General features: G+C 41.0%; 1 protein-coding gene across 2 annotated transcripts in view; it reads right to left on the reverse strand.

The window, feature by feature from the left end:
• The window catches only part of gabrb1 (gamma-aminobutyric acid type A receptor subunit beta1), a 29,918-nt gene extending 9,750 nt beyond the window's left edge, over nt 1–20,168 (reverse strand). The window contains exons 1-6 of one of the 2 annotated variants that reach the window (XM_062469001.1): nt 19,841–20,168; nt 19,569–19,650; nt 19,392–19,483; nt 19,209–19,276; nt 7,121–7,341; nt 1,430–1,512 (exon numbers count right to left, since the gene is read on the reverse strand). In XM_062469001.1, the coding sequence (XP_062324985.1) occupies nt 1,430–1,512; nt 7,121–7,341; nt 19,209–19,276; nt 19,392–19,483; nt 19,569–19,648 (544 nt within the window). In that variant the 5' untranslated portion in view covers nt 19,649–19,650; nt 19,841–20,168. Of the gene's footprint in view, nt 1–1,429; nt 1,513–7,120; nt 7,342–19,208; nt 19,277–19,391; nt 19,484–19,568; nt 19,655–19,840 lie in introns of both variants that reach the window. The other variant, XM_062469000.1, reaches the window with a different exon arrangement.
• Between the last annotated feature and the right edge of the window lie 6,441 nt (nt 20,169–26,609).

The following is a 26,609-nucleotide window of genomic DNA, read 5'->3' on the forward strand; positions in this document are numbered from 1 at the left end:
TAGCTAAAATAGCTAGCTTCGCAAAACTTGCCTACTCCAGCTTTAATGATTTGTTGTGTTTATTTCAGTCCTGCAACGCCCACATGTATCCGATTGATTTAATTTTACTGTCAAAGACTTGATTTGTTGGTAACTATCAGGATGTGAAGTTTATTTGTCAAGTAATATGACAGAAAGTGCTTTTCAACAACATTACCTACCCTGCCTTTAATAAGTACTTCAGTGTAATAGTAGCAATAGCTGTCATAGTAGCAAACTTACAGTAAACAAGCATAGGCTACTACAACACGTCTTAGTTTCAGTCAAGCCACCACCCACAAAGTGACAATAGCCAACTAAGCGAAATGTGCTAATCAATCTCAACCCTCATCAGTCCCCCAAAACTTGACTTGAAAACATGCCTTAACCCTTGTGCTGCCTTCGGGTCACAACGAACCATCGTTGTGTTGCGAAAAAAAAAGAAGAAAGAAAGCATTTTCTTTTAACTTTCGCGCTGTGGGGGTCTGAGACAGCCCGACGGTTAAAAGAAAATACTTGCAACATGACGGTGGGGTCACAATGACTGAAGGGTCACAATGACCTGAAGATAACACAAGGTTTAACAAGGCTATTTTGCTGAGTATTCAGTGATCCAAAAAATGTGGCTTATTATATTGAGTGATTTCTTCCACACTTCAACTTTTTTAGTATGAAAAATATCAGTGTTTTTTTTTTTTGGCGTCTTAGCCCAATTTAAGGATTGCCTAAAGATTGACATGCTGACCAATTTACCAGCGTGTGTCACATTTAACTGAGTCCAGTTAGAATTTCTGATTAAATTGATGTTTTCTTCTGAAGTACAGATTACAGTGCACCGTAAGTAAACCTACCCAAAAAGCCCAGGGTTTGCATCTTTGTGAGCTGTGTGATAATGTTACTATGCATGAACATAGCATTTATAATTCAACTGAAGAACTTAAACTGAGTTTGATTGAACAGGAAATGCCAGTTGGCATTAGTACACTCCATTTTTTTCCATTTATTTTGTTTTCAATTTTGCAGACTTTCAGGAATGTTCTCTCTCATTGTATATACAGTGTAATAACGTGTTAAGGACTATTAGTGATGACATCATTATCAACATATGGAAACAGATTCTTTTCATTTTCCGTATGAATAAGCTGTGTCCAAAAATGTGTATGCACTGTATATCAAAAGAAAAGAAAATGATGAGAAAAAAAACATTTTAGAACAACTCAGTTCCATTTACATGTGTAAATACATCATCATATATTCATATATGATGATGTATATATATTCATATATATACGTCATACATTGCCATGACATAAATATTAACATGTTCTTAACTCTTATAATGGGGATAGCTTTGGACAAGTCTCACCAGTGACAATATCACACACACACACACACACACATCGCCACTCACAGCTTTCAATCTCCAGGGTGCAGTTTTGCTCATCCAGGGGGTATCTACGCAGGTCCATCATGCAGGCTGCCGTAGTAGTGATCCTGAAAGATAGAAAAGTGAAGAGTTTAGGAAGATTAAGAGGCCGGGCATAATTAAAAAAAATGTAAACAGAGAGAAGGGTGGGCAGAGAAAAAGGAAAATTGCTACAATTTGCAAGTAAGATTTGAGTTTTGAGAATCATTTCCAAAGGTATTTGCACATGTGTACAAACAAACTACACAACATTTTATACGTAAAACATAACGCCAACATCTTGGGGGAGTTTCAGAAGCCAGTACTGCTTTGAGTAAGTCTTGACAGAAGCCTAATAAGAGTTTCAACAGAAAGGTAAAGGAGAAAATGAATGATTTTCCCACTCCTCACACACTGAAAGCCCTCTCCGTACTGAAGTATCCTTACAAAAACATGATTTCATTAATCAAAACCTATTTCTCATGAGTGCTCTTACGGTATACAGCTTAAGGCAGTCAGGAGACTGACACATCTGTAACTTCTTTACTTCCATAGGTCAAACACTCTGATTTTATGATCTCCAACTGAATGTAAGCACTGCAGTTTGTTTTAGCATCAATGAAAAAGATCTCCCAAATATTGCAAGACCATTACAGGAAACTGTAAAAACTACAAGCAGCAATGTATGTGATGTTTGCCATGGGGTTTGGCTGGTGCTCAGTTGGTGTAACAGACAGTTACATCAGTGCTGATGTTTAAAAATAACAGCCATAGCAGATGGAGCCAACTAGTGGTAAGATACCGAATCAGAAACAAACAAGTAACTTGCGAGGCGATGTAGTGTAGATTGAGAAACTGAGAAAACTTTTGACCCTGTGTACTTGGATCTAGCAAGTTTGATGTTGTGAAGACATTAAAACGTAATATTTAAGCAATATCACACGAGAGGGAGTGCATTTGTCACGGTGAGTATGCTTGCAGACTGATGCAGGCAGAGAGGTGGACCCAAATGCAGAGGTTTCATTATTGCAAAGTGTAGACAAGACAGACTGGACTAGATAAGGACAGTAACACCGTTATCAAGCGTTACTGTGCTTGATAACGGTGTTACTGTCCTTATCTAGTCCTACTGTCCTACTAGTGACTACTGTCTATGACAGGAACGTAACTAACATTGACAACCAAATTACACCCAACAAAACAAGACACAGGTGCCAACACTTCTCACTAATGAACAAAAACCCAACAGTCGACTAATTACAACGAAGCCCAAACCGAAAAAGACACAGGAGCACAACAAACATGAGCCTAGGGATTCGGGGAGGTGGGGCGTTGCAGTATCCCCCTCTCCACAGGCAGCTCCCGATGCCCAACCCCCAACTTCCATGGGGCCGACTGGGAGGCAGGGCCAAGTGACGGGACAGGTCCGGAGGGCGACCCAGGCTGCCCATGCAGAGACAAGGAGATGGCGGACCACTGGAGACAGGACGGAGGCAGCAGCAAGGACTGCGCAGGGCTCTCGGGGCTGGACAGTGCAGACAGCACAGGGCTTTCTAATTATATTTATTTAGTCAACGCTTCTATCCAAAGTATCATGGGGGGGGCAGGAATTGAACCTGCAACCTCTTGATCTGCTGTCAAAATGCTCTTCTGCTGAGCTATCCCCATAAATGATATGAATCTATACTAAAATGTGAGAAATCTCTGTGTCTGTGCACATTTTACAGTGGGATATCAGGGCAATGATTGTTTGACGATTAGCTCAGGAACCGGGCAGTGTGCAAAGTTGTAATTTTGCAGGTGTCCATTTTGGAACAAAAAGATGTGTGGTGCCACATTTGACGTTGTTTGGATAAGCGATTCTAGATCCCCCAAAAAATATTTGACGCCAGTTTCGTAATGGATCCCTTTCAGCCATGTTGAGCTGGCATTATACATAGTATTGAGCTGCACTATAAGCTACACAGCTTTTAGCTGAGCTTCATGAAGCGCTTGAACAACTGATCTCATGCGACACTGTATGAAGTTGAAATGCAGTAGGTGTATTGCTTGGATGCACGGTTTTCGTTAAATAGGACTATAAAGTGCACAGCTTTCTAGGACAAACTAATTAAAGACAAGTGGATTTCGAAAGATTTCCTCAAGCAAGAAAGTTCAAAGCGAAAAGTACAAAAGGTGACCAGACTCCACAACCCCAGAATCAATGAGAAAAAGTTAGACTGATTCTGTAATGTTACAATTTGATGTGTAGGCTACACAAACATTACGACTTAGCGCTGTGTAAAAACTTCAAGGATTTGATTTCCATTGCATGCTAGGCATCATCAAATGAGTATACTGACTTGCTGGACAACATTTCAATTTACAAATATGTGTTTTGTGAGCATACTGTCACTTAGAAGCAGATTTTTGTATCACTTTACTGTGCAGATACAGCCAGATGAGCAGTGCTGACTCCTGCCATACTGAATTATGCCATACTATTATAATAATAATTTGAATCGATAATATGTAGTTGATATTTTATAAATGCAATTTTACTATTTATGTTTAAAAGGTTGAGTACGGATTCTCCTTATTTCACCTAGGTTTGTCTTCCCCACACAGTTTTCATACAATTGACTAGCATTAGTGTTAGCATAGACAGGTCCATTATGAACCACATGGCACACCCAGTCTTTATATAATTCGTATTCTTGTATTTTGTATTGAAAACTAATCTTGCTGACCATAGCCCAATTTTTCTGGAGAAATGTCCAGTGATACCACCAGGATCTGTCCATTTTAACCACTACAATGTTGAGAAATAAAAAGCCCATACACATGAATATTCATTTCATCTTACACAGCTGAATATTCTGTGGCTGTAGACCCATGTCTAAGACACACCAAATGCATTAAGAGAGGATTGAATGAATTATAAACCAGGTGCAGAGAGAGCAGATGGAGTAAAAATAGGGGCATCAGGACAGCAACTTGTCAGTATGGGTGTCTACATCAGTGGAAGCTCCTCGGGGGAGGACCATCCTCCTCAGGGACATTTCATAAAATAAAAATTGTGGAACATTTAAAAAGTAAAACATCTTTATATAAAACTATATGAAATATATGATATTAATATGAAAATGTATTAAACAATACACTGTTTTGCAATGAAAGTCTACAGAAACTCAACAGCATTATCTGTGGTAGCACCATGAATCAGCCGGAGGACATTAAGCCTCCATCCGCCTTTGGCAAAATTGACTTCAATACAAAAACCTCATAGGGCTGGTAGGCCTCACACTACCTTCCATATGCCAACATGGGATTTATGGCCACTTCCAGAGGATGCCCTGTCCAAATGGTTGGGGTGGAGTTAACCAGGTATTGTTCTCACCCATAACCTGCCTGTAGAAAGTAGGACAAAGTTCCAAATCTTTCAAAGGAATTTTCTCCTTTTTGATTGAAGAGGTGCGAACATTCAAATATGCATTTCTCCTTCAAAGATTTTCTGATTTCCATGTACGATACACACTTTGAAAGCTTACAGAAAGCTTATAGCTTTGCAGATTGCATGAGACACATATGTACGCAATTGCTCCCTATTGTAGATAGGAAATTGCTGATTCCTAAATGGCCAATAATCCCTACATTTACAAAGGCCCAGCAATAGCACCGTCAAAATGGAACACCCCTGTTTCATTTCCTTAATTTTTCAAAAAGGCATGCCAGATTGTATCAATCTGCAGAGAGAATAACTAGTACTTTAAATAGTGTGTGCAGTGACCATTCAAAATACCATATGTATGTGATATAATTAGATATTCAGATGGTAACATTTGACGTGCACTTAACAGTCACTGGTAAGGTCATGTGGAGCAGTCTAAATATAGCTCACTGTAGACAGCAGGACACAGTCTGAATACTTGTGATAGTCCGGAGGGAATAATAATTCTGCAGCAAGTGAGGAAGAAATATCCCAGCTCAATGTGAAACTGTGAGAATGTGTGAGAGGCAGTGGAAAGTGAAAAACTGTCACAGTGACATGCCAGTTATTTTGGGGTTTTCTCGTAAAGCAGGAAGAGGCAGGCTAGTATACATCAGAGGAAAGGAGAGACACACAGGTGCACACATCGGCTTGATTGCGTCATGGAAACAACAGAGTTCAGCAACATTTGAAAGCTTCAGAATATGATTAATACGGTTGCCGCAACATGCCCCCATAGCTGACACACAAGGTAGGTCGTGAAGCAAGAACATTACATGTCTGTTTCAATCAGAATGGGACTCTTACTATTTGTATGCCTATGAATTCATTTGGATGTTTTACTTGTTATTTATAATTTTGCTTCATTTGTCATCATTTTATGTAAATGTTTGTTGATTTGTAATATATCAAATGAATTCATTTTAAAACAATCATAGTAATTATGTTTTTATTAAATGCAGACCAAAAAAATAAGCAAAAACAATAGGGGTTTTGGCTAAATTTAGTGTCTAACTTTACTTCAAGATGTGTTTTCTCCGGTTTTAGACCTACATGGGAACACGCCCCAGATTCTCCCTGGTAATGCTAAGTGGCTCGCTTTGGGTGGCCACAATGTGTGGCCACCCAAAGCGAAGCGCGTATGGTAAGGGAAAACATTTAACTGCCAGTTTCTGACTCACTTGATCCTCAGAGCTATGGCTAGCCACAATGATTTTATCCACGTGATCTTGCTAGTATTGATCATGATGTCATACTCTTTAACACAGACGCAAACTACATAAATTAGTGACATGCATACGGTAAAGTCTAACAATACTGCCCTTGAAACAATTAGCTGGTCCGACTCAATATAACCCGATAGCCTGTAATGTTTAAATTCATAATGAATAAATAGGCAATTTAAAGGATCATATCATTCTGATGTGTATCTCTAAAATAATGTGTTGATGTTTTATTCTCTTGATGTAGTGACGCTGACTATAACAAATACTTCAAAACCTGGTATCCCTCTTAGATAAGTTTTAGAAGAAGAAAAAAAAAGAACTGATTTCACAGGCATACCCACTTCAAATGATTGCAAAGCTTGAAAAAGAGAAGAGTATCTCAGTTTAAAACTGTCATCATCACCCCCCCCCCCCCCCACACACACACACACACACACACACACACACACACCACCAACAATGCTGAATCTCTTTAAATTCCAAAGCTACATTATTTACAGTGACTGCCCTTCAGTTCTCTTTAATAACTCACAACTCTTTGCAACATGGCTGCACATTACTGCAGAATCAGAAGGTAGACACTGCACAGGACGATCGTCTCGGCGTGCTCCGGACTGCAGGGGAGCAGAGCTCCATAAATGATTTACCACCTGGGTCTCCCTGTAACACTTCTGAAGTGAAGGAGAAAGCGCAATGCCGGATGTTTGAAGAAAAGGCTTTGAGGAATAAGAGTCTCCTCCCCAAGAATGCTATTGAAACCAAGAGTTGAGAGTTGACCTTTGCATTTTTCCCCAACAAATAAATGATGATAGACAGACAGTTAAGGAACTCACCTGAGTAAAGCGATAGTCATCTGAATATATTGTATCAGTTACAATCACAGTTGGACCAAATGTCACTCAGCTGAGTACAGGACAAACATTCGTGATTTTAATGGCAAGCACAGTCACAGACACGCACACTCCCTCTCATTAAACAAACAAACAATCCAATCACACTCACCGGAGACCGTAAAGCACAGTTCCATCAGGATGCAGTCGGATCATGCGGTTCTTCACTGTCACACCATGGACAAAGGACTTCTTGTCGTTGATGAAGTAAGTGTCAGGGACCCAGAGTTGATCCGCCACCCTGTTGTCCAGAGTTAGGTTGAGCGGAATGCCTGTGTAAGACAAGCGCTTGTCTCTCCAAGACTGCTGGAAATACATGGTGATGGTGTAGTCCTATGGGAGATGGAAGAGAAGATAGTACACATGGTGCCATCTGTCATTCCAGCTATTTACTGTTTGTGTACATGCACATCATTTTGAGTTGAACTTCTAGTAAGAGTGTGTATTTTTTCGCCTGTGTCGTGCTTTTTTTTGTCAATAGTTTGTATAAGTATGAATATTGTGTGTATTTACTGTGTGCAAGCGAGAGAAGAGGAAAGAAATCTGTATGTGTGTGTACAAATTTTTATTTCCAACGAGTATCTCGAGAACCGGGCACTCTACAAAGCTCATATTTCGCAGGTATTCTTTTTATAATCCATTGGAGTTCAGTGCCGCATTTGACGTTGTTTGGATAAGCATTTCAACATTTTCAAAAAAGAAATTGCTGCTGGTTTTGCTGCCGGTCTCGCTCTCGCGAGACAAAACAATATGGATATAGCGAGCCGGAAACAGGCGTCTGACAGAAACAATGTTATTTATGTCAGTGCGATAAAGAAAATCCATGACTATTTTACTGATGAAAAACTGGCTAACTAACTAAGAAAAATACATTACTTCAAGTGGATGTTTTTTTCAGTAGGTCTAGGTGGAAGGTTATTGGCTACAATTATCACCAGTACATCATGGACATGGGCCATGATTAACCTTCATGGTAATTCATTACAGATGGCAGCTTTGACATTAAGATATGTACATTTGACTATTCACCTTGTGCACGTTCATTAATTCAGAGAAATCTGATTGAATGACACACCTTTACCAACCCAATCAATTATCCACATTCATACTGCACACAGTCCCACTGACTTCTAGGTAAATTGTGACAATAGAGTTTGTTACGTGACAATAGCATTCAGTATCCCGTTGCAGCTAAATTTCCAAGATACACCACTATGTGTATGTGTATTCAATGATTCATGTTTCCAATAGTGTGCACCTTCTTTTTTTTTTATACCTTGGCACAACCACAGACTCTGCAATAAGGCTACACACTGCTGAGTGGGATTATGTTGAACAACGTCAGTACTTATTAAGCACAGCAAATAGTCTGTTACTCCATGGAGAGACTGAGCTACCTTCTTCCCCTGCCTTACGGTCACTTCAGTCACGCAGTCAGTCCGGCCCTGCAGATGTCTCCTTTCCTCTTTTGCTTGTGTCAGCAAATTGACTCCTCACACTGAACGTTTGCCCCCTCTCATGCCCTGGATTCTCTGTTAAATCATTTGGTGTGTATTCATAGAGATGCAAAACAGCATGGTGTTAATGACATAACATCTGTGCTAAAGATGTTCAGTCAAAGGGCTCTTTCACCAACTGCTATTGGATTTGATTATCATCTTGTGAATTTGATTTCCTTTATTAGAAGGTTGGTATAACTAGTATTAGTAGTTACTCAATTATATATTTTTTAAATATAAATAAACCAATAATAACTGAATGTTATTATTACCGTAGCTAGAGAGGGGAATTGAGAAAGAAATAGGCAACTGAGACAACAGATATCATACACTTAATTTGAAGGTTCTCGCTTGGAGAGAAGATGCTATGTGTGATGGGTGTAGCTACACTATGTGTGATGGGTGTAGCTACACTATGTGTGATGGGTGTAGCTACACTATGTGTGATGGGTGTAGCTACACTATGTGTGATGGGTGTAGCTACACTATGTGTGATGGGTGTAGCTACACTATGTGTGATGGGTGTAGCTACACTATGTGTGATGGGTGTAGCTACACTATGTGTGATGGGTGTAGCTACAATTGTCAGCCTACAGGGGGAGGTAGAAAGGTTGAAAATGACTTGTTATTAGACCCGAAGTACGGCAGCCGAGAAGTGTCAACGTTTTGCAAAAGCCACAACACAAAGCCTTAAAGCCACAACAGAAATACAAAAAGCTACTACATAACAGAACTGTGAGAATCAAGATTTTCCATCAATAACCGGCTAGCCATTTAAGAGAGAGTATGGGACTGGTGGATGATGAGATTCACAGAGGTTAAATGGAAAGGTTCACCATTTGGGTTGTTGGTAAGCTTTGATACGCCACTGATTTGTGAAAAGTACAAATCATGAGTGATAAGGAATGATCTACACTAGATATAATGCGAGGACATGTCTTTTTGGCAGGTCCATAAACACACTGTCTACTATTATGGAGTAACTTCCCGTGCATAGGGATTGGTTTGTATATTGACGCAAGGAAGGGAGACATGGTTGTGGAATAACAATAACATGGCTGATCATTAAGTCACAATTGATTTCCAAGGTGTGTGAGCTCCTCAAGAACACCCAAGGTTGTTTACAAAAAATGGGGAGCTTAGTTAGAGCCTGAAGTAGAACCAACATGACACACTAGAAATGTGTGGTATGAACACACAATACAGTGTTTAAACATTGTGCTAACTATGTTAAACATTCAAACCATTCTTCATATATCAAAGATATCTTTTCAGATACATTTGTTTTATACATTACAATCAAAAAAGTGGTTTTAAGAATATCAATTGTGCTAATTGTACAAAAAAGTGTTAAATGATGATTTATGTAGGAATTACTTTTCTAAATTTGACATATGATGTGAAATGCGGAGTTTCTTGGGCAGTTTACAATAGCCATTTTATTTATTCCTTTCTTTCTGATCTGTTTCTGTGGTTGGATTCAAATGACAGCAATGTAGCATATTTTTACAATCTGAAGACTTGTGGTTGGGAAACAAGCAGGGACAAACAAAACACAAGATAGAACAAAATGTAAGGCTATCATTTACATCAGCCTTCTGAAAAGCCTTGCAGGCTTTTTGATGAACTGCACTTCAAAATGCTTCACTTGACTGTAACCTGGTAACCACTGGTAACCTTCTCACAGGGCCTGACTGGGATAGTGTCATCACTCTAGTCCAATCAGTCTAATCTGAGTTGCAAAGCTACAGTTAAGATTCCTCTCACAGCTGTCCAGCTTTCCAGCTTTCCTTGCAGTTTGCGAATATGCTTATTCAGGCCTTTCAAAGCATGCTTGAGGGAAATACACTTTCAGAAAAAGGCCCAGCCAAACATTACCAAAAAATGTTCTTATATTCACATATGAGGGGATAACACATTTATCCAGGCACAAATGTAATGAACTTTGACGTACAGTCCACATGAGTCAGGTCTTTTTGTATACTTTACCACAACCTTTCCCATTTGCAGCAGTTTTGGTAAGCTAAATGTTCAAACATGCAAGCCAAGAAATTGATACAAACAACAGTACAAATCGAATTCTTGAATATTCAATACTTTAAACCAAAAACCTTGTATACCCATCTTTTAGTATCTCTGACACATACACATACAGAAATCTGTAAAAATAAATTGTAGCAAAATCTACAAACAATGTTTAAAGACCTACTGTCAGCATCTAACATGCTGTAAAATAAATGGATACTGCTATATAAATCGTCTATAGATGTATAGGAAAACCTGAAGCTTGTATAGAAACACATGACTCCACTATATTGTACAGTATGCGACTCACGTACACAATAAAAGAGTGATTACAGAAACCTGAAAAATATAGATACCACCTTCTCTCTAAGGTATGCATAAACCAATGGGCAAATAGGATTAGCTACCCACGAACAGCTAGTAAGCACAATCACATAACTTTCAGCAAGACAACTGCTGCTTCATAAAGACTAAACAGAGAGAAGGAGGAAAAAGAAGAAGGTAGAAGGGGGGGGGGGATGTTGCAGCCCTGCCTTATTGGGGATGAACACTTTCCTTGGAGCCTATTATTAGAAACAGCTGTTCCCCCCGACGTCCGCTTTCCCATCATTACTCTGGCACCTCAGCATTTCCACAGCACAAGAAACGGGCGAGACGTGAGCGGAATGCTGTTATGCATATGAGCTGCACTACAGCAGAAGGGAAGAGAGAGAGAGAGAGAGAGAGAGAGAGAGAGAGAGAGAGAGAGAGAGAGAGAGAGAGAGAGAGAGAGAGAGAGAGAGAGAGAGAGAGAGAGAGAGAGAGAGAGAGAGAGAGAGAGAGAGAGAGAGAGAGAGAGAGCAAGACGCATAAAACAAGGACAGGCGATGCACATGGCAAGTTTGTCTTTTTCCCCTTCGGTTTCCTGCGTGGATGTTTAACAGGCACTCAATAAATGCTCAGTAAACGAGTGCTACGCCCTATTCCTCTTTTCATATTTTACTGCAGCGTGCCGAGGCCAACTGCAACGTGGGCTCCTACGCACGTACAGCCCTATGCTATCCCCCTCTGCTGCTATCCCCCTCTGCAGTGTGCTTCATCCTGACCTAATTCTTCCCCATAGCCATCGACGGGTGCAGCCACTAAGACATCACAGGGTGAGGAGGGGGGAGGATAACAGCCCAGTCCTCCCAGCCTAGTTAAACTTCTGCAGATGTGTATAATACACACTTATATATATATATATATGTAAAGAGAGCGAGACACTAGTACTGAAAGAGTATAATACCAGCAAAAGGCATTGCGGAAGGTCTGTACATTATCAAGCATCATTAGATTACTCTTTCATCTGGACTTCAAGGGCTCTTTTTTATTTGAGATCAATAAAGTACCAACATACTTATTTATTTTCACATATTGACATACACATGGGACCCTACAGTATCATAGGTACACATATGAAACTTTCAGCTCACTCACACTCACTTCTCAACGCCAGAAAGGAAGGAGCTGGCCTTACCTTTGCCCCACCACTTTGGTCTCTTTGTTGCTAAGCCTCAAATGTAATTCATGCGCTACGAGTCATACACTGTAAAAGCTTACATTCACTCTCCCTTAGTATACAAGGCATCTGACCTGCAGTCCTCACCACAGCCAAACGATCATCTATCTGATCAATTTTCTAGTATCGAGCACGGCTGTTTCTTCTCCAGTATTACCGGTTTTATGAACTCAAATGAGGTATAGCTGGCTAGTGTAGCTATGCTATACCTACGTTTGAATGGTATGACCTAAGGGTCATTCATCTTGGATTGTTTAGGCTTGGGTACTGTTGTAATTATCATTGTACCGAAACAAAGAAGCTGTGAATCAGCTCTTAAAACTTTTTACCAAAACTTTTTTCTCCTTTCATTCTCAAACTTTAACTCTAAAATTGTTGTTCTATGGTGGACATTGTACATAGGTCTCATACTGAAACATGCTGCAGATGTAGAAAATTGTTATGTATTCACTGAAGCTCCTGATTAATGTAATTGAAGAAGCCAAGTTTGTTGATTCTTGTCTGATTGAGGCAAATTCTCACATATTTTGTATTTATTCGTGTGGTAAGCTCATACAAAAAGATTAACATGATCTGAAAAAGATTTAATTATTCCGTCATTTCTTTAATCTATCTTTGGTCCACAACTGTAAGACAAGTCAGGCTCAGTTTGAGTTTTGTATATGTTGTACTATATCATCATCAATATGCAGGCCTAAGACAAAGCTGCATTTTTAGTGGTCTGGACACCTATTGATTACAAAAAGTGTCTTCTACAATATGCATTGAGTTGTATTTGGCTGACCCACCGATGTGGGGTCAAACATATTTCAATAGCAAAGGAATTCATTTGAATTCATGATGAAGTTGACCAAAAGACTTAATGCAGCAAAGTTTCCATTCTTGCTACTCCTCGTCCTGTGTCCTCAAAAATACACCAACCTTATTCATCCCTGGTCTTGTTTCCATGCCAACTCCTGCATGCAGTCACAGACAGTTAAAACAGAAAGTGACAATTCAATGTAACTCGAGATTTTCTAGTGCAAATGTAAGAGAAACACAGTGGAGGGGTATGCATTTATTTATTTTTGTCCTCCCTGACTTTCTTTTTAGAATCCAATTGGAGACCTATCAATGGTCAAGGAAGGGTGATTACTTGAAGAATAAACCCTCAATGCCCTCTGCCATTCAGTACTGTTGGGAGCCTCATATTTGATTCTGAAGCTCATGCTATTGCTCCGTGGGCTGAGCCAGACCCGGTGATCTTCCTTATAGGAAATTCTGTCGGACATCTGATCAGTTGTGGGTCCATTAACCTCATCTCTAATGGGTCTAGTACCCTGAGTGCTTGGATGGAGTTACACAGTTACACAGTTACACAATACTCAAATGTCTGTTAAAATGGCCAGTCCCCCTATGGAATATAAACACTGGCTTGCACATTTTCTCTAACATAATCAGTGCTGTTTCTAATGTGCAAAAGTTTTCTTCCATACGTTCACACGCAACAATGACAAAAACGTTTCTTCTCTAGTTCGTGAAAGTCATCCATGCTCCAGCTCAACATGGTTGTATTTTTTCTCGTGAGGTCCGTGGCTCCAAGGATCGCTTAGCGCCATGTGGCCGCAGCAGTGGATGAGAAGTTCATATTTATTTCTTGCTAACCGCTCATCCAAACGACTTCACACTCGACACTGCATGTCCTTGGGCACACAGACATTCCTGCCTTTATAATTAGATGAACCAATGGGACAGGCAAACATGTTACATAGGACTTACACAACTGAATGCTTCAGACGTACATCAGACGTACATCTGTACGTATGCTTCAGATAGAGTAGTGAGTGCTATAAATTCATTTCTAAATGCTCTAAGCATAAGATTGTCCCCACTCATCTCTTTGTCACCATTATGACAAGCCATTAATGGTGAAGGAGCACAAAGAAAAGAAGGAAGTAGCTCTATTGCTGCGGAAGTTTTGCCTGGGGAGAAATATCACTTTGCCCTCTGCATACATATCCCTGAGACCCCACCCCAACTTAAATGTAGCAACCATGAAATGCGTAAGAACAGTATCTGACTGAGTCAAAGATACTTTGAGTCATTACTCAATTTGGCATCAATTCATTGACTTTGTATCTCACAGTAACCGTGTAGTTAGAGGGCACAGATAATGGTTTATTTGGTTTGTAAATCCTGCAGTAAAACTGGATATTATTCCAAACAAAATTCTAGAGCTGAGTTCACTAGTTCAAAAATCTGTACTGACGCAAAATAATACTGTACCTAATACCTCACCCAGCTCGGTAGTTAAAACAGTATGTCAGTAATTAAAATGTCAGTAAGCTACAATGCTTTATCATGTCCAGTCTTCCATGGACTAGTGTCAAAATAGTTTCATTATGAAATGTAACATGTTGTCTACAAGAAAAGGTAACAAGCCCCCAACTGTTCTAGTGTTTGGATGCCAGATCAGTGTCTAGTTTAAATGAGCTGTTTGAACCAAGAACCCTCCATGACATTTTGATCTTTTACCACTGATGAACTGCTATCGGCAGAGCCTCACATAAATCCTCATCCTAAGGACGTACCGGACACATCAATCTCCCAGACCAATCAATAACTTCTGACCACAAGGTGCTATGAGGGCTTCATAAAGCACTCTATACAGAAGAAGACACAAGGATACTTACATGACAGGAGATGCTGTGAGGCATCCTTGCAGACGCTGGGTGACTTACAAATACAATCCCAATAGTAAACTGTAATTCATGTAATGAAGATTCTGTAAATGCTATGCTATACTACACTACACAACTATAAATTATTTGTGGGCATCTAACAGAATAAAACCACTTGCATTGCCCAAATGGCAAGTTATAACTGTGTTCCACCTAAAATACAAAAACATGCATGCAAGGACATTTTTGCTCACACACCATAACCCTGAAAAACAGCAAATGTTTTCAACTAAAATGTCCTGGACCTGGATGATTCACAAGAATCAAGGAAATGTCATTGTATTTCCCATGATAATGAAATATGCTATTGCACACATAAACATACCTCAGAAATATGAAAGCAAGCCTTTAATATGCAACATAGTTACTATCTGCAGTGTGAGATTAGCTCACATCTGGTGACAGATGAAAGATTGTGGTGGGGGAGTACAAAAATAATTTAAAAAGCAGTGGGACTAGAGAGATAGAAAGAAAGTTAAGTAAGAAAAGTCAGAGACAGTGACAGAGAGAGAGAGAGAGAGAGAGAGAGAGAGAGAGAGAGAGAGAGAGAGAGAGAGAGAGAGAGAGAGAGAGAGAGAGAGAGAGAGAGAGAGAGAGAGAGAGAGAGAGAGAGAGAGAGAGAGAGAGAAAAGAAGCCAATTTATTACTGTTTCTCAAACCAGCCACAAGGGTAAAATGACCTGCTATTTGAGCCATCTTAAAGTAGAGCACAGAACACAGCACATGCTGCAGAATTCAAGGAATCCCACGTGAAAGACCTACCACATCAGACCACATTTTAACACTTAATTAAATGTAACTGATGTACAGATTAAACAGATGGCATAAGAGACATACCACATGAGGTACCGTATATTTAGTCAGTTTACCCTCACTACATTTGCAATCAAGCCATGTATGAGTCGTCTGTGTTTCTTGTTCTCCTTTCTCAGACATGAATAGGTTGACCGATTGATTTACAAAGTCGAATTCCTTTATCACTCGGGCAACCAGAAATTACACTGAGCACAGTCATCATATCCAACAACACATCTGGGACATGCACATCTGGGACAACACATGCAGTAACCCTTTTCCAATGACTGTTCAGCATCACTCAGGCAGAAATGTTGCCACAGCCAATGACTCAACAGGGAAGGAGAGGGAGAATAGGAGACTACGGACCCATCCGACCTCTCTGCAAGCCTCCTCCAGCTCATGTCGCATCAGTGTCGTCTAGTTCACCAGGCAGTTGCCTTTGACAGCACAGCATGTCAAATGACTGAGGCCGGCGAGAGCCAAACAATGATCTGAAATATCTGTAATCCTTTTGATATACAGCCAGGTTAACTGTGCTTAAGCAAGCAGTTCATACATTTCAGCGTGAGTCAATGTCATCACAAGGTCATTTCATTTGTGAAATAACTTTCAAAGAAGGTGCTCCTCTGGGAAAGATGTTGGTGGATAGTATTAAATCTTGCCTTGTGTTAGGAATGCTTATTTAACTATACCACAGGGTAATGCAAAGGTAGGATGTTAGATAACATATAGACAATGTCTTTCCATTCATAAATTGTTGGGGTTTTGCTATGTAGACTTGAACAAGGGTACAATCCGAATATAATCATTTAAAGGTTATACAGCATTATAACATCCTAACAGGTCACACCTCAATGCTGTTTGTTCCACTTCTCAGTGTGGATGAAAGGTAAATAGGGGCATCTGTCAGGGATAGTTAAGCAGAATGAACTGCAGTGCTGTAACAAAAGCCAATGTGATATGAGGTCTTGTGACAACAGTTGCAAAGAAAAAGGTCTTAATAAAGGCCCTATGTTGTATGACTGAAGTACATTCATCACCATAACTCCAAAGCTCATCTCACGTCAGTACAAGCATTACAAACATAAAAGGTTACTTCCAAAGACAAGTCCATAGAGAAAATCGTGCACAAATATATATTTTACTGCTGTAAACATCAAAAAAGAGGCAGTTGTAAAACGTAAAGAGGTGTCCTTCATGTACAATATCAATAAGGTTTGCTACTTCAAACAGCAATTTGGTGGGGTCCATCAGGTTGCATAAAGGAATGTAACGTTTTCAATGGGTCATATCTTTTCAAAGGAAGTTCACTGACGTGTTTGGAAGCTTGTCTGACCAACCAGTGCTGTCAGATGTCCTATGGCTGTATCAGTAATAGCACATCATCTGACCTCAAAGTAAACTTCCTGTGGGGAGCTTTCAAGGCCGTGTGAGAGGTAACTTGGGGGTAGACGAGGTTCAGTACTTCATTTAGAAGAGACAGAACAAAACAAGAGGAAGGCAGATGCTCACAAAATGACTCAATTAATTTCCCACTCAATTTAAGTGGAGGGAGTCAAATGGCCAAGCGGTTAGGGAATCGGGCTCGTAATCTGAAGGTTGCCAGTTCGATTCCCGGCCGTGCCAAATGACGTTGTGTCCTTGGGCAAGGCACTTCACCCTACTTGCCTCAGGGGGAATGTCCCTGTACTTACTGCAGGTCGCTCTGGATAAGAGCGTCTGCTAAATGACTAAATGTAAATGTAAGTGTTTATCAGACTAAACTATAACCTTTCCGGACAAAGAATATGGCAGGCAAACACACATGGATTCAGCAGTTTTTCAGATGTCAAATCAGGTTCAGTCCTAACACCAAGTCCTAACACCAGATAATTGTATTTGTAATATTAATCATTCAATTCAGCACAATCAGCTACAATCGCCATTCCTTTTTAGTTTTAACATGTCATGTATATTGCAAAATATACAGTATGAGACTGTTCAAATGGCCAGTCCACAAGTCTCCAAGGTTTTTTCCAAAGACCTTTATCATAAAAATGGGCATACAAACCCCTCCCTATCCTCCCATACACATTCAAATGCAAGAACAGGCAGAGGCCGCAAAGGCCCAATCAATGAGCCATCCAAGCAGGCTTCTAAACACTATCCAATCAGAAGCCATGTGGCCTTGACTCTGAGAAAACTGCACCTTCCATTTTCCCCAGGGGAGATTTTATCTGCAGAAATCCAGCCTAATAAACATTTCATAACCTTGGTTTCACAATGACAGCACATCATTGACTCTGCAAACTACATTTACTTGACAAATGTAGTATATCGTGTGAAAAAAGCATATGTATAACTGTAATTAATGTAAAGACTTTATTCTGGCCTGTGACAACAATTTAAATGTTATGTTTGATTACATTCCCCAAGAACAACCTATTTTAGTAAAGCTAACCTACAGTTTCCTTTGAGTCATGCTCATCTTCCTGTCAATACATAAACATTAAAATGATCTGGCTTACAGTACTTCACACAGAGATATCAGTTTTATGGACTCCAATTGTTTTGAATTCAGTAATCTAGGACAAGATGTTGGTAAAATTCCTAGGAAATTTACATTAGTCTGAAGGACTTTAGTCAGTTATGTTATGACTTTAGTCATATCAATTCCAATCCCTCAATATTATTATAACTAAGGCTGAAAATAGAACAAAATGGCCACCATCATAAAACATAAAAAGTATTATGAGGGATACAGTATCATTGCATTGTTAAAATGTTTTACTAAGACTGCATTAAAATACTTTTTTTGACATCATCAACACATGTCAAACAGGAATTTTATAAATGTTTCACAAAGATTTGATATTTCCATTGAAACTTGTAGGTTGGCCATCTCTCTCCCTCTCTTTCACTTACTCACTCACTCACTCACTCACTCAATCACACAAACACACACACAAACACACACACAGAGAAACTGCATGAGTGCATGTCTGTTTGAACAGTGTGTAAGACAGAGTATCTTTTTAGCACACTGGCAATGCTGCATTTATGCCAGCAGCCCATTTCAGCATCATCATTTAGAATTCTGGGTCTTATTGTTGAGTCACTGACAGCGTTATGTAATTACTGCATTAAGGCCAAAACAGAGAAAGCCTACACCCAAGCAGTGTTGAAGTGTTATTGTCGTCAATTCTACAATTTTTAGCGCGCACACTATGGTGACACCTCGCAGTTCTGTAGGTAAAGGTGCGTGTGTGGAATATCTAAAGTGGCAAAATCCATGTGCAGCGCCAACGTGCCCCCCCCCCCCCTTACACCCCTCCCTCCCACCACCACCCTTAATTCTCTGTCTTTACTGGTTCTGACACCACAGGGAACTTTATGCATATGGATTATATTCGACACATTGCGGATCTCTAACGGACACCGAGACGCAATGAATCACTTTTTCCTTACAACAATCATAAACGAAAATGCACAATCGGCATGTAAACTATTGGCTATAATAAAATGGATATGCAGAATCATTCATGCACTGTTACATGTTTCATGTTCTCACACTTTCCAAAAAGCCTTTGCACGAGGGACGTGTGTTGCCAAAAGAAAATAATGATATTGGCTACTCACCATGTTGACTTCCGACACCATGTCGATACTGGCAATATCTATGCTCATGCCAACGTCCACCGGGGCACCTTTAATTACATGTATTGAACATATACATATAGACTCTGTCAGTGTGCATTTCATTGTGGGCTAATCCAGTATGTTCAAAAATTGGATATGCTTCACCCTCTAAGAATCGCTTACCTCCAAAATCAGGCCTCAGTCGAATGTCATATCCCTTAAGGAGTTTGTCCACTGTCGCTTTAACATATGACATGTTGCTTGGCTCGTTGGCGCTAAGAGAAAATATAACATTGATTTATAATCTTCATCAAACCTGCCGACTCAGGGGCAGACTGAAATAGCATTTCATTCACTCACCTTTGAGCACCGCAGACCATGGTCACCATGAGGGATAGACAACATAACCCCCAGCGTCCGCGGTCTAAAGACGTCCACATGCCTAACTTTGATCAGAGAGATGACTTTGAGCTAAGATTTCAAGAATGCAACTTAGTCACAGGCTTCCGAATTATTTCCAGAACAACGCATGCGCGTATATTTACTAACATGAAAGAATATTTGCATCAAAGACACGCTTTCTAAAAGAAATATGCTGACACTTGGTAAGGAAAAGGGTGTTCGCGCTTCACCTGAGGTGTCTATGCTGGCGCAAGAGGTCGCGGGGATGCATGCATTAGCCAAACCGTAGGCTATCAATATTCTAGGCAGATTCCATCCCTTCCAGCTAAGTCAAGCATTTCAGCAAACACAGCAGCGTCCGGAGCAGATTCGCATCAAGCAGGCTGTCTGTGTTGGTCGGCTGAAGATCTTAGAAGAATAAGCAGTGAGCGCGGCTCCACGATCACCTTTAGTCAGCTCAATGTGGGGCATCGTGCAATACAAGCACGTCTTAGAAGCTGCGCATTTTCTGGAGCGTAGTACCTGGACGCCTCAGCTCCCTGACAGTAATCCATTCGCCTCGCGTCACGGGCTAGAGCCTAAGTTAATAATTTGTTAAATAAATAAATAAATCGCATTAAAAATGACAACGCACGAATAATTAACGAGCGAAGATATAAGAAGCGCTAAAAGCGCTGAAATCTCAGTTCCAGCTGCATGATGACGTGGGAATGGAATTTGCAGGGATTTATCGCAACAATAGAACATTGGCTGGATTCTGATATCATTTAATTTTGATATCTATTGTCCACGTGTCCTCTACACTTCAACTGGTCTTGAAGGCTACATTCTTAAGATCATTTTCTATGATGGCCACTGAATGTTTTATGACAAACGATTGTATCAATAGGTGAGGGAGTGGGTCGTGAAAGAGCGAAAGCAGAAAGGAGGGTCTGGCATGTGTGTCTGGCGTGTGTGTCAGGTAGGTTACATCGATCAGTGTGGAAAACACATTTCACCTGTGTAGTGCTTGCCTTCTAGGTTAGATTTCACGTTGTCTCTCAGGAGCAATACAAGGCCATGGAGTCAGAGATTGTAGATGCTTTGCAGGACAACACTGATAAAAAATGCATGATGTCTGATGGGTGAAATGTTATCACTTAAAGTTCACTTCCTATAGAGCTAAAACCATGTCCTTTTAAGATATAAAATATATTAAGCACCCTGTGAGTATTTTGTTAATTATAACGCTCAGCAACCAACACTTAGACAGTCATTATTTACAGGCTTGACTACTGTATGTACACCATGTGTTTAATGTGCTTATGTCAAAGTTGGTTTCTTTCCCAATCTTCAATGTATCAAAGTGATGAGGATGATGATGATCTTGCGCACAGTCACCAAAGCAACATAAATCAGATACGCCACAAATGATTTTGTCTGTAGCCGACTGTTATTGACTTCTATATCTTTCTGTAATGCAGTTTTGATACTTTTTATATAGTTTGTATGGCTGTGTATAGTTTGCAGACTCACCAAAGCATCACTTTAAAATGCCTACATCACACGTCAGTTATGCCTCTTACAATATGGTATGTAACTCATTTACAGTACATGTATTCATTTAGCAGACGCTTTTATCCAAAGCGATTTCCAAGAGAGAGCTTTACAAAAAGTGCACAGGTCACTGATCATAACAACGAGATAGCCCCAACAACATTGCAGGGAGCCAAAACATGAAGCATAGATTGTGAAAAGCAAGTAAGTGCAATTAAACAACAATTAAACAATTAAACAACATGAACCTCAAAAGTGCTAGAGTGTACCTGGAGGAAAGCAAGCAACAATAATATAATTCACAGCAAGAACAATTAGTTCAATCAGTTACAACTAACCAACAAGTGCAACAAGTCCCTCAATAAGTGTTATTGTGTTCCTAGAGGAAATAAACTAACATCTGATCCAACAAATCTTTCCTAAGTACCGTTGTACTCCCGGAACAAGTGCATCTTTAGCCTTTTCTTGAAGGTGGAGAGACAGTCAATGTCTCTGATGGAGGTGGGGAGACAATTCCACCATTGGGGGGCCAGACAGGAGAAGAGCTTGGATTGGGAGCGGGCGCTCTTGAGAGGTGGGACCACCAGACGGTTGTCAGAAGAAGACCGTAGGTGGCGGGTAGGGGTGTAAGGCTGGAGGAGAGACTGGATGTAGTCGGGTGCAGTCCCGTTCACCGCTCGGAAGGTCAGTACCAGGGTCTTGAATCTGATTGGGGCCGTGATGGGTAGCCAGTGGAGGGAGATGAAGAACGGGGTGACATGGGAGCGTCTGGATAGGTTGAAGACCTAGGCAGACTGTTGCGTTCTGAATCCTCTGGAGAGGGCAGGATGCGCATTTATGTAAATTGGTCCTCTTCTAAACAACTTTAACCAGTAATTTTCCAATGTGCCCTTGATTTCTGAGGTAGGACGTTTCTGGTTCAGCTGGGGTTGGACTGTGGATGCAGATGCTGTTCTAGTCTGTAATGCTAGTTAGATATACTGGTGATGTGGTCACTTCAGGTCGGCTTGGTCTTGTCTTGAATGGAAATGATTTGGTCTTCAACGTGCGTTGGACGGTTCCCTTGGAAATATTAAACTTAGCTGCAATTTGTCACAGGCGGACTCAGTAAACTGGAGAACAGTCAGTAATTCAAATTCACTGTACTAAGCTCTTGTGAAAAGGTCTTTCAACTGATGTTCTTCTTCAAAATAACCTAATAGGAGCACTCGTAGATGTGGTGTATGTAGAAGTTATTAATATACGTAAATGGAGGTCACAAAAAATACTAATATATATATATTATTTTTATAACATTGAATTGTCAGTGTTAAATAAGTATTCTTGAATAATACATTTTATTTTAATCTTGTAAAAAGATTTGACTGGTTTTTTTTATATTTAAATGCAACCAAATTGTTGATGGTATATTTTAGTGGATTAACATACATATACAGTATTACTTGTATGCAGTATATTTCTTATCTTTACCTCCTACCACATTTCCCCCTTGAAGCAAACAGAGGTGTCGTCCACGTGACATGATGGCACCATCTGTCATTTCCCCACTTTTACTCCTCATCTACCTTCTCATTTTGCCCCATTTTCCAACCCATCACTGCCCCAGAAGGAAGACATCTGTTCTCTGTTCAGCTCTTTTTGGTGAAGACAGATCATGTGCAAGAGATGGAAGAATAGAAGCATTTCAACATCATGTTAATTTCTGACCTCTCTTCCCGCTTGTACCATCATTTGGCATTATCCATATTCATACATTGAAATAATGATCATTTTTGTATTTGAAAAAACCACACCACAACCACAAAAGGCACATTTGGGCAGCATTATGTAGCAGGGAAAATTAGTCTACGCCGTGTAGGGGTAGTAATGGAACTTTCTCACCCTGAACGATCGGGTTAGGGAAAGGATCCAGGTTCACACTACCAATGCAATTAGCCTCATTATCTACATGTGAAAGTGCAAGCCAAAGATCAATCGATTTTGTGGTCACATGATCAGATCTACAGCCCTGTCTTGGACACTCGGGTAAAGCTGAGCAGAGCGGTCAACTGATCACCACCTGGTGGCAAGTTGGATCAGATGGCAGAGGAGACTTCCAGACAGACCTGGTAAACCCAAAACATGTCGTGAAGGTGGCCTGGGAACGTCTGGTGGAAGTCCCTGTTCATGAAGGGTTTTCAATATCCACATCCAGAGGAATTTCTCATGCATCCCAGGGGAGGTTGGAGACTGAAATGTGAATGGGCCACTTAAGAACCCGCTGGTGGACACCAGAAAAATGCCGTCAAGGTGAAGATGGCCTTCCAGGCTTGGTTGGCCCAAGGGTTCCTGAAGCAGCAGACAGGTACCATCAGGCCAGAAGGGCTGTGGCTTCTGTGGTCGCTGAAGCCAAAACCCGGGAGTAGTTTGGGGAGGCCATGGAAAAGGACTTCCAGTCGGCCTCACGGAAGTTCTGGCAAATCGTTTGGTGACACAGGAAGGAAAGGTAGGGCCACATGGGGGAATATTGTGGAGCGATGGAAAGAGCACTTTGAGGTGCTCCTGAACCCGCCCGACCGACAGGCCCCCCTGTGGAGGAGGCAGAGTCTGAAGTCTTGGGGGAAGCCTCATCCATATTCCTAGCAGAGGTTGCCGCAGAGGTGATCTTCAAAAACTTTGGAGCGCACCCTCCGGTCCGGAGGGTGCGCAATTATCCCACTGCTCAGCCTCCCCGAGAAAGTTTATTTCAGGGTGCTTGAAAGGAGGCTCCGACTGTTTGTCAATACTATACAACTACGTATAAATTCAGAAGGAGCAATGTGCATTCTTATGGAGCTAGAAATCTGACAAAAGTATCTGAATTTGAATATGAAATATCTGTATGCTGAATTTAATAAAACCGAAATGTTTTGCTGGCATAAAAAAAATCTGATCCAGAAATAGAAATTGCGTGAATTCAGATTTTGTCTGAACTAGGCCAAAGGTGAAACATCTGGCTTTCCCAGGGAAAAGTAGACAATTTCCGAAAGCCCAGAGTTGAGTGTTGGACAGAGTTGAAGGATGGAGCCCAATAAGGTAAGTGCTTATGAAACCCGTGGCTTCTCCTTTGCCAAATTTAAAGTCTTAAGTATCCTAACCTTGTCCTTGTCAATGTTTATGGTTTTCATTAAGTATAACATATAAGCTTATTTGCCCTAGCCTAGTACATGACAACATGTTAAAGTACATAGGCTGTCTAATAGTGTACATGACTACCTATTTAGTTAAGTACATTTTTGTAAAAGCTTCATGAGCACTTACCTCACACATTTCTCTATCACCAGCTGCAATGTACTTGGTGCATTATTGACACCTTGTGGCAATCCGGTTGAATTCCCAAAAGCCCAAGGGGCATAACAATGCTGATCTATGCTTTTCTTGTTCGGCTACTTCAACTTGATAATAACCTGACTTGAGATCCATAACAAAGAACCACTTTGCGCCACTGAGAGCATGAGAGGAATGAGGGAATGATGAGGGAACTAGGTGATGCTGTGCTGCTCCTTAATTTGCCACAGAGCGAGAACTCTGTGATGGGTGCTGTTCCAGATGGATGCAAGCTGGTGTCGCTGTCCCTGGTGCTGAAGGACATGTACTCATGGTGCCGGCTAGTGGCACTGTCCCTGGTGCTGAAGGACATGTACTCATGGTGCCGGCTAGTGACACTGTCCCTGGTGCTGAAGGACATGTACTCATGGTGCCGGCTAGTGGCACTGTCCCTGGTGCTGAAGGACATGTACTCATGGTGCCGGCTAGTGGCACTGTCCCTGGTGCTGAAGGACATGTACTCATGGTGCCGGCTAGTGGCACTGTCCCTGGTGCTGAAGGACATGTACTCATGGTGCCGGCTAGTGGCACTGTCCCTGGTGCTGAAGGACATGTACTCATGGTGCCGGCTAGTGACACTGTCCCTGGTGCTGAAGGACATGTACTCATGGTGCCGGCTAGTGGCACTGTCCCTGGTGCTGAAGGACATGTACTCATGGTGCCGGCTAGTGGCACTGTCCCTGGTGCTGAAGGACATGTACTCATGGTGCCGGCTAGTGACACTGTCCCTGGTGCTGAAGGACATGTACTCATGGTGCCGGCTAGTGGCACTGTCCCTGGTGCTGAAGGACATGTACTCATGGTGCCGGCTAGTGGCACTGTCCCTGGTGCTGAAGGACATGTACTCATGGTGCCGGCTAGTGGCACTGTCCCTGGTGCTGAAGGACATGTACTCATGGTGCCGGCTAGTGGCACTGTCCCTGTAGCTGAAGGCACCAAGGGACCTCAGTCTCAAAGGATTGTCTGTTACGGTGTAGTACAGAGCAAACCCAAATGCAGCACAGAAACTCAGGATAAAGCATAAAGTCAATGTTTTGGATGTATTGTGGATGTTGGCCGGAGGATGTGTGGCAGTAGGCAGGCAGACTGACAGTCAGGCAAGGCAGGCAAGCAAGCAGGTGAACCAGTGAGTTGGAAGGCGGATGGGTAAGTAGGCAGGCAGAAGGTTAATGGTCCAGTACAATCTGATGAGGAGTGGTTGGAAAACTGGGGTTGATATACTGCTGGAGGATCAGTGGATGGGCAGCAGGTGTGGAGGATTCAGGCAGGACAGGATCACAAACACAGAGGGACCAGCAGGGGGTGAGCAAGGACAGAAACTTGAACACTGTGGAGGCCGTAACATTGAATTGGATTGGGTTGAATGTTGGAACTATACAGTTTGGAACTACTGGATGCCCCACAACATGCGTTACTTCCTCATTCTTTGATAACAATGGGAGTGTCTTAATTATTTTACAATTACTCTGGTTTGCCCGTGTTTTGCCTCTATTATTATGTTGTAACAAAGGGGTAATACTGTTTTCATAGAGTGCAATGAGGCCACATGCATTATAGTGTTTTTCCAAATTTCTCCATAAGATGGCGTACTAGGCTTGTCTCATTTTGTACATGAACTGCACTCTAGGATTTCTTGAAGGTGGTGGGAGAGTGGTGTTCTGAATAAAATATAGCAGTCAGATCAATCTTTTTCTGTGAATCTTCTTTGTGCACCAGGATAACTCTTGTTTTATACTGCCAATTTGTATTGTCATTGTGCTATTACTTTTTCAGGAGTAAGTTTTCAGGAGTTGTTTGTGTGTAAACTAATAATAGACAAGGCAAGGTTCTAAGGAGATGTGTATCTACTTGTCATTGAAATGAGTCACATGTTTGAGGTCTCTCATTGATCCACATCAGTAACCTGTAAAAAGGACACCCCATTGTTTTAATTCTGATTTTGGGATAAACTGGAACTTCTGGTACTCCAATACGAATATAGCATCAAAAACAATAATGTACAACAATCACAAATCGTATGTGGTTTGCCCATCTTTGGAATTTCCAGTCCTGTCAAAGAATGAAAGATCAGTGGAGTTATATGGAGTTAGAGTATGCCTACTGATGTCTGAATTTAGA

This window comes from Osmerus eperlanus, chromosome 9 (genome assembly GCF_963692335.1).
Source record: "Osmerus eperlanus chromosome 9, fOsmEpe2.1, whole genome shotgun sequence".
NCBI lineage: Eukaryota > Metazoa > Chordata > Actinopteri > Osmeriformes > Osmeridae > Osmerus > Osmerus eperlanus.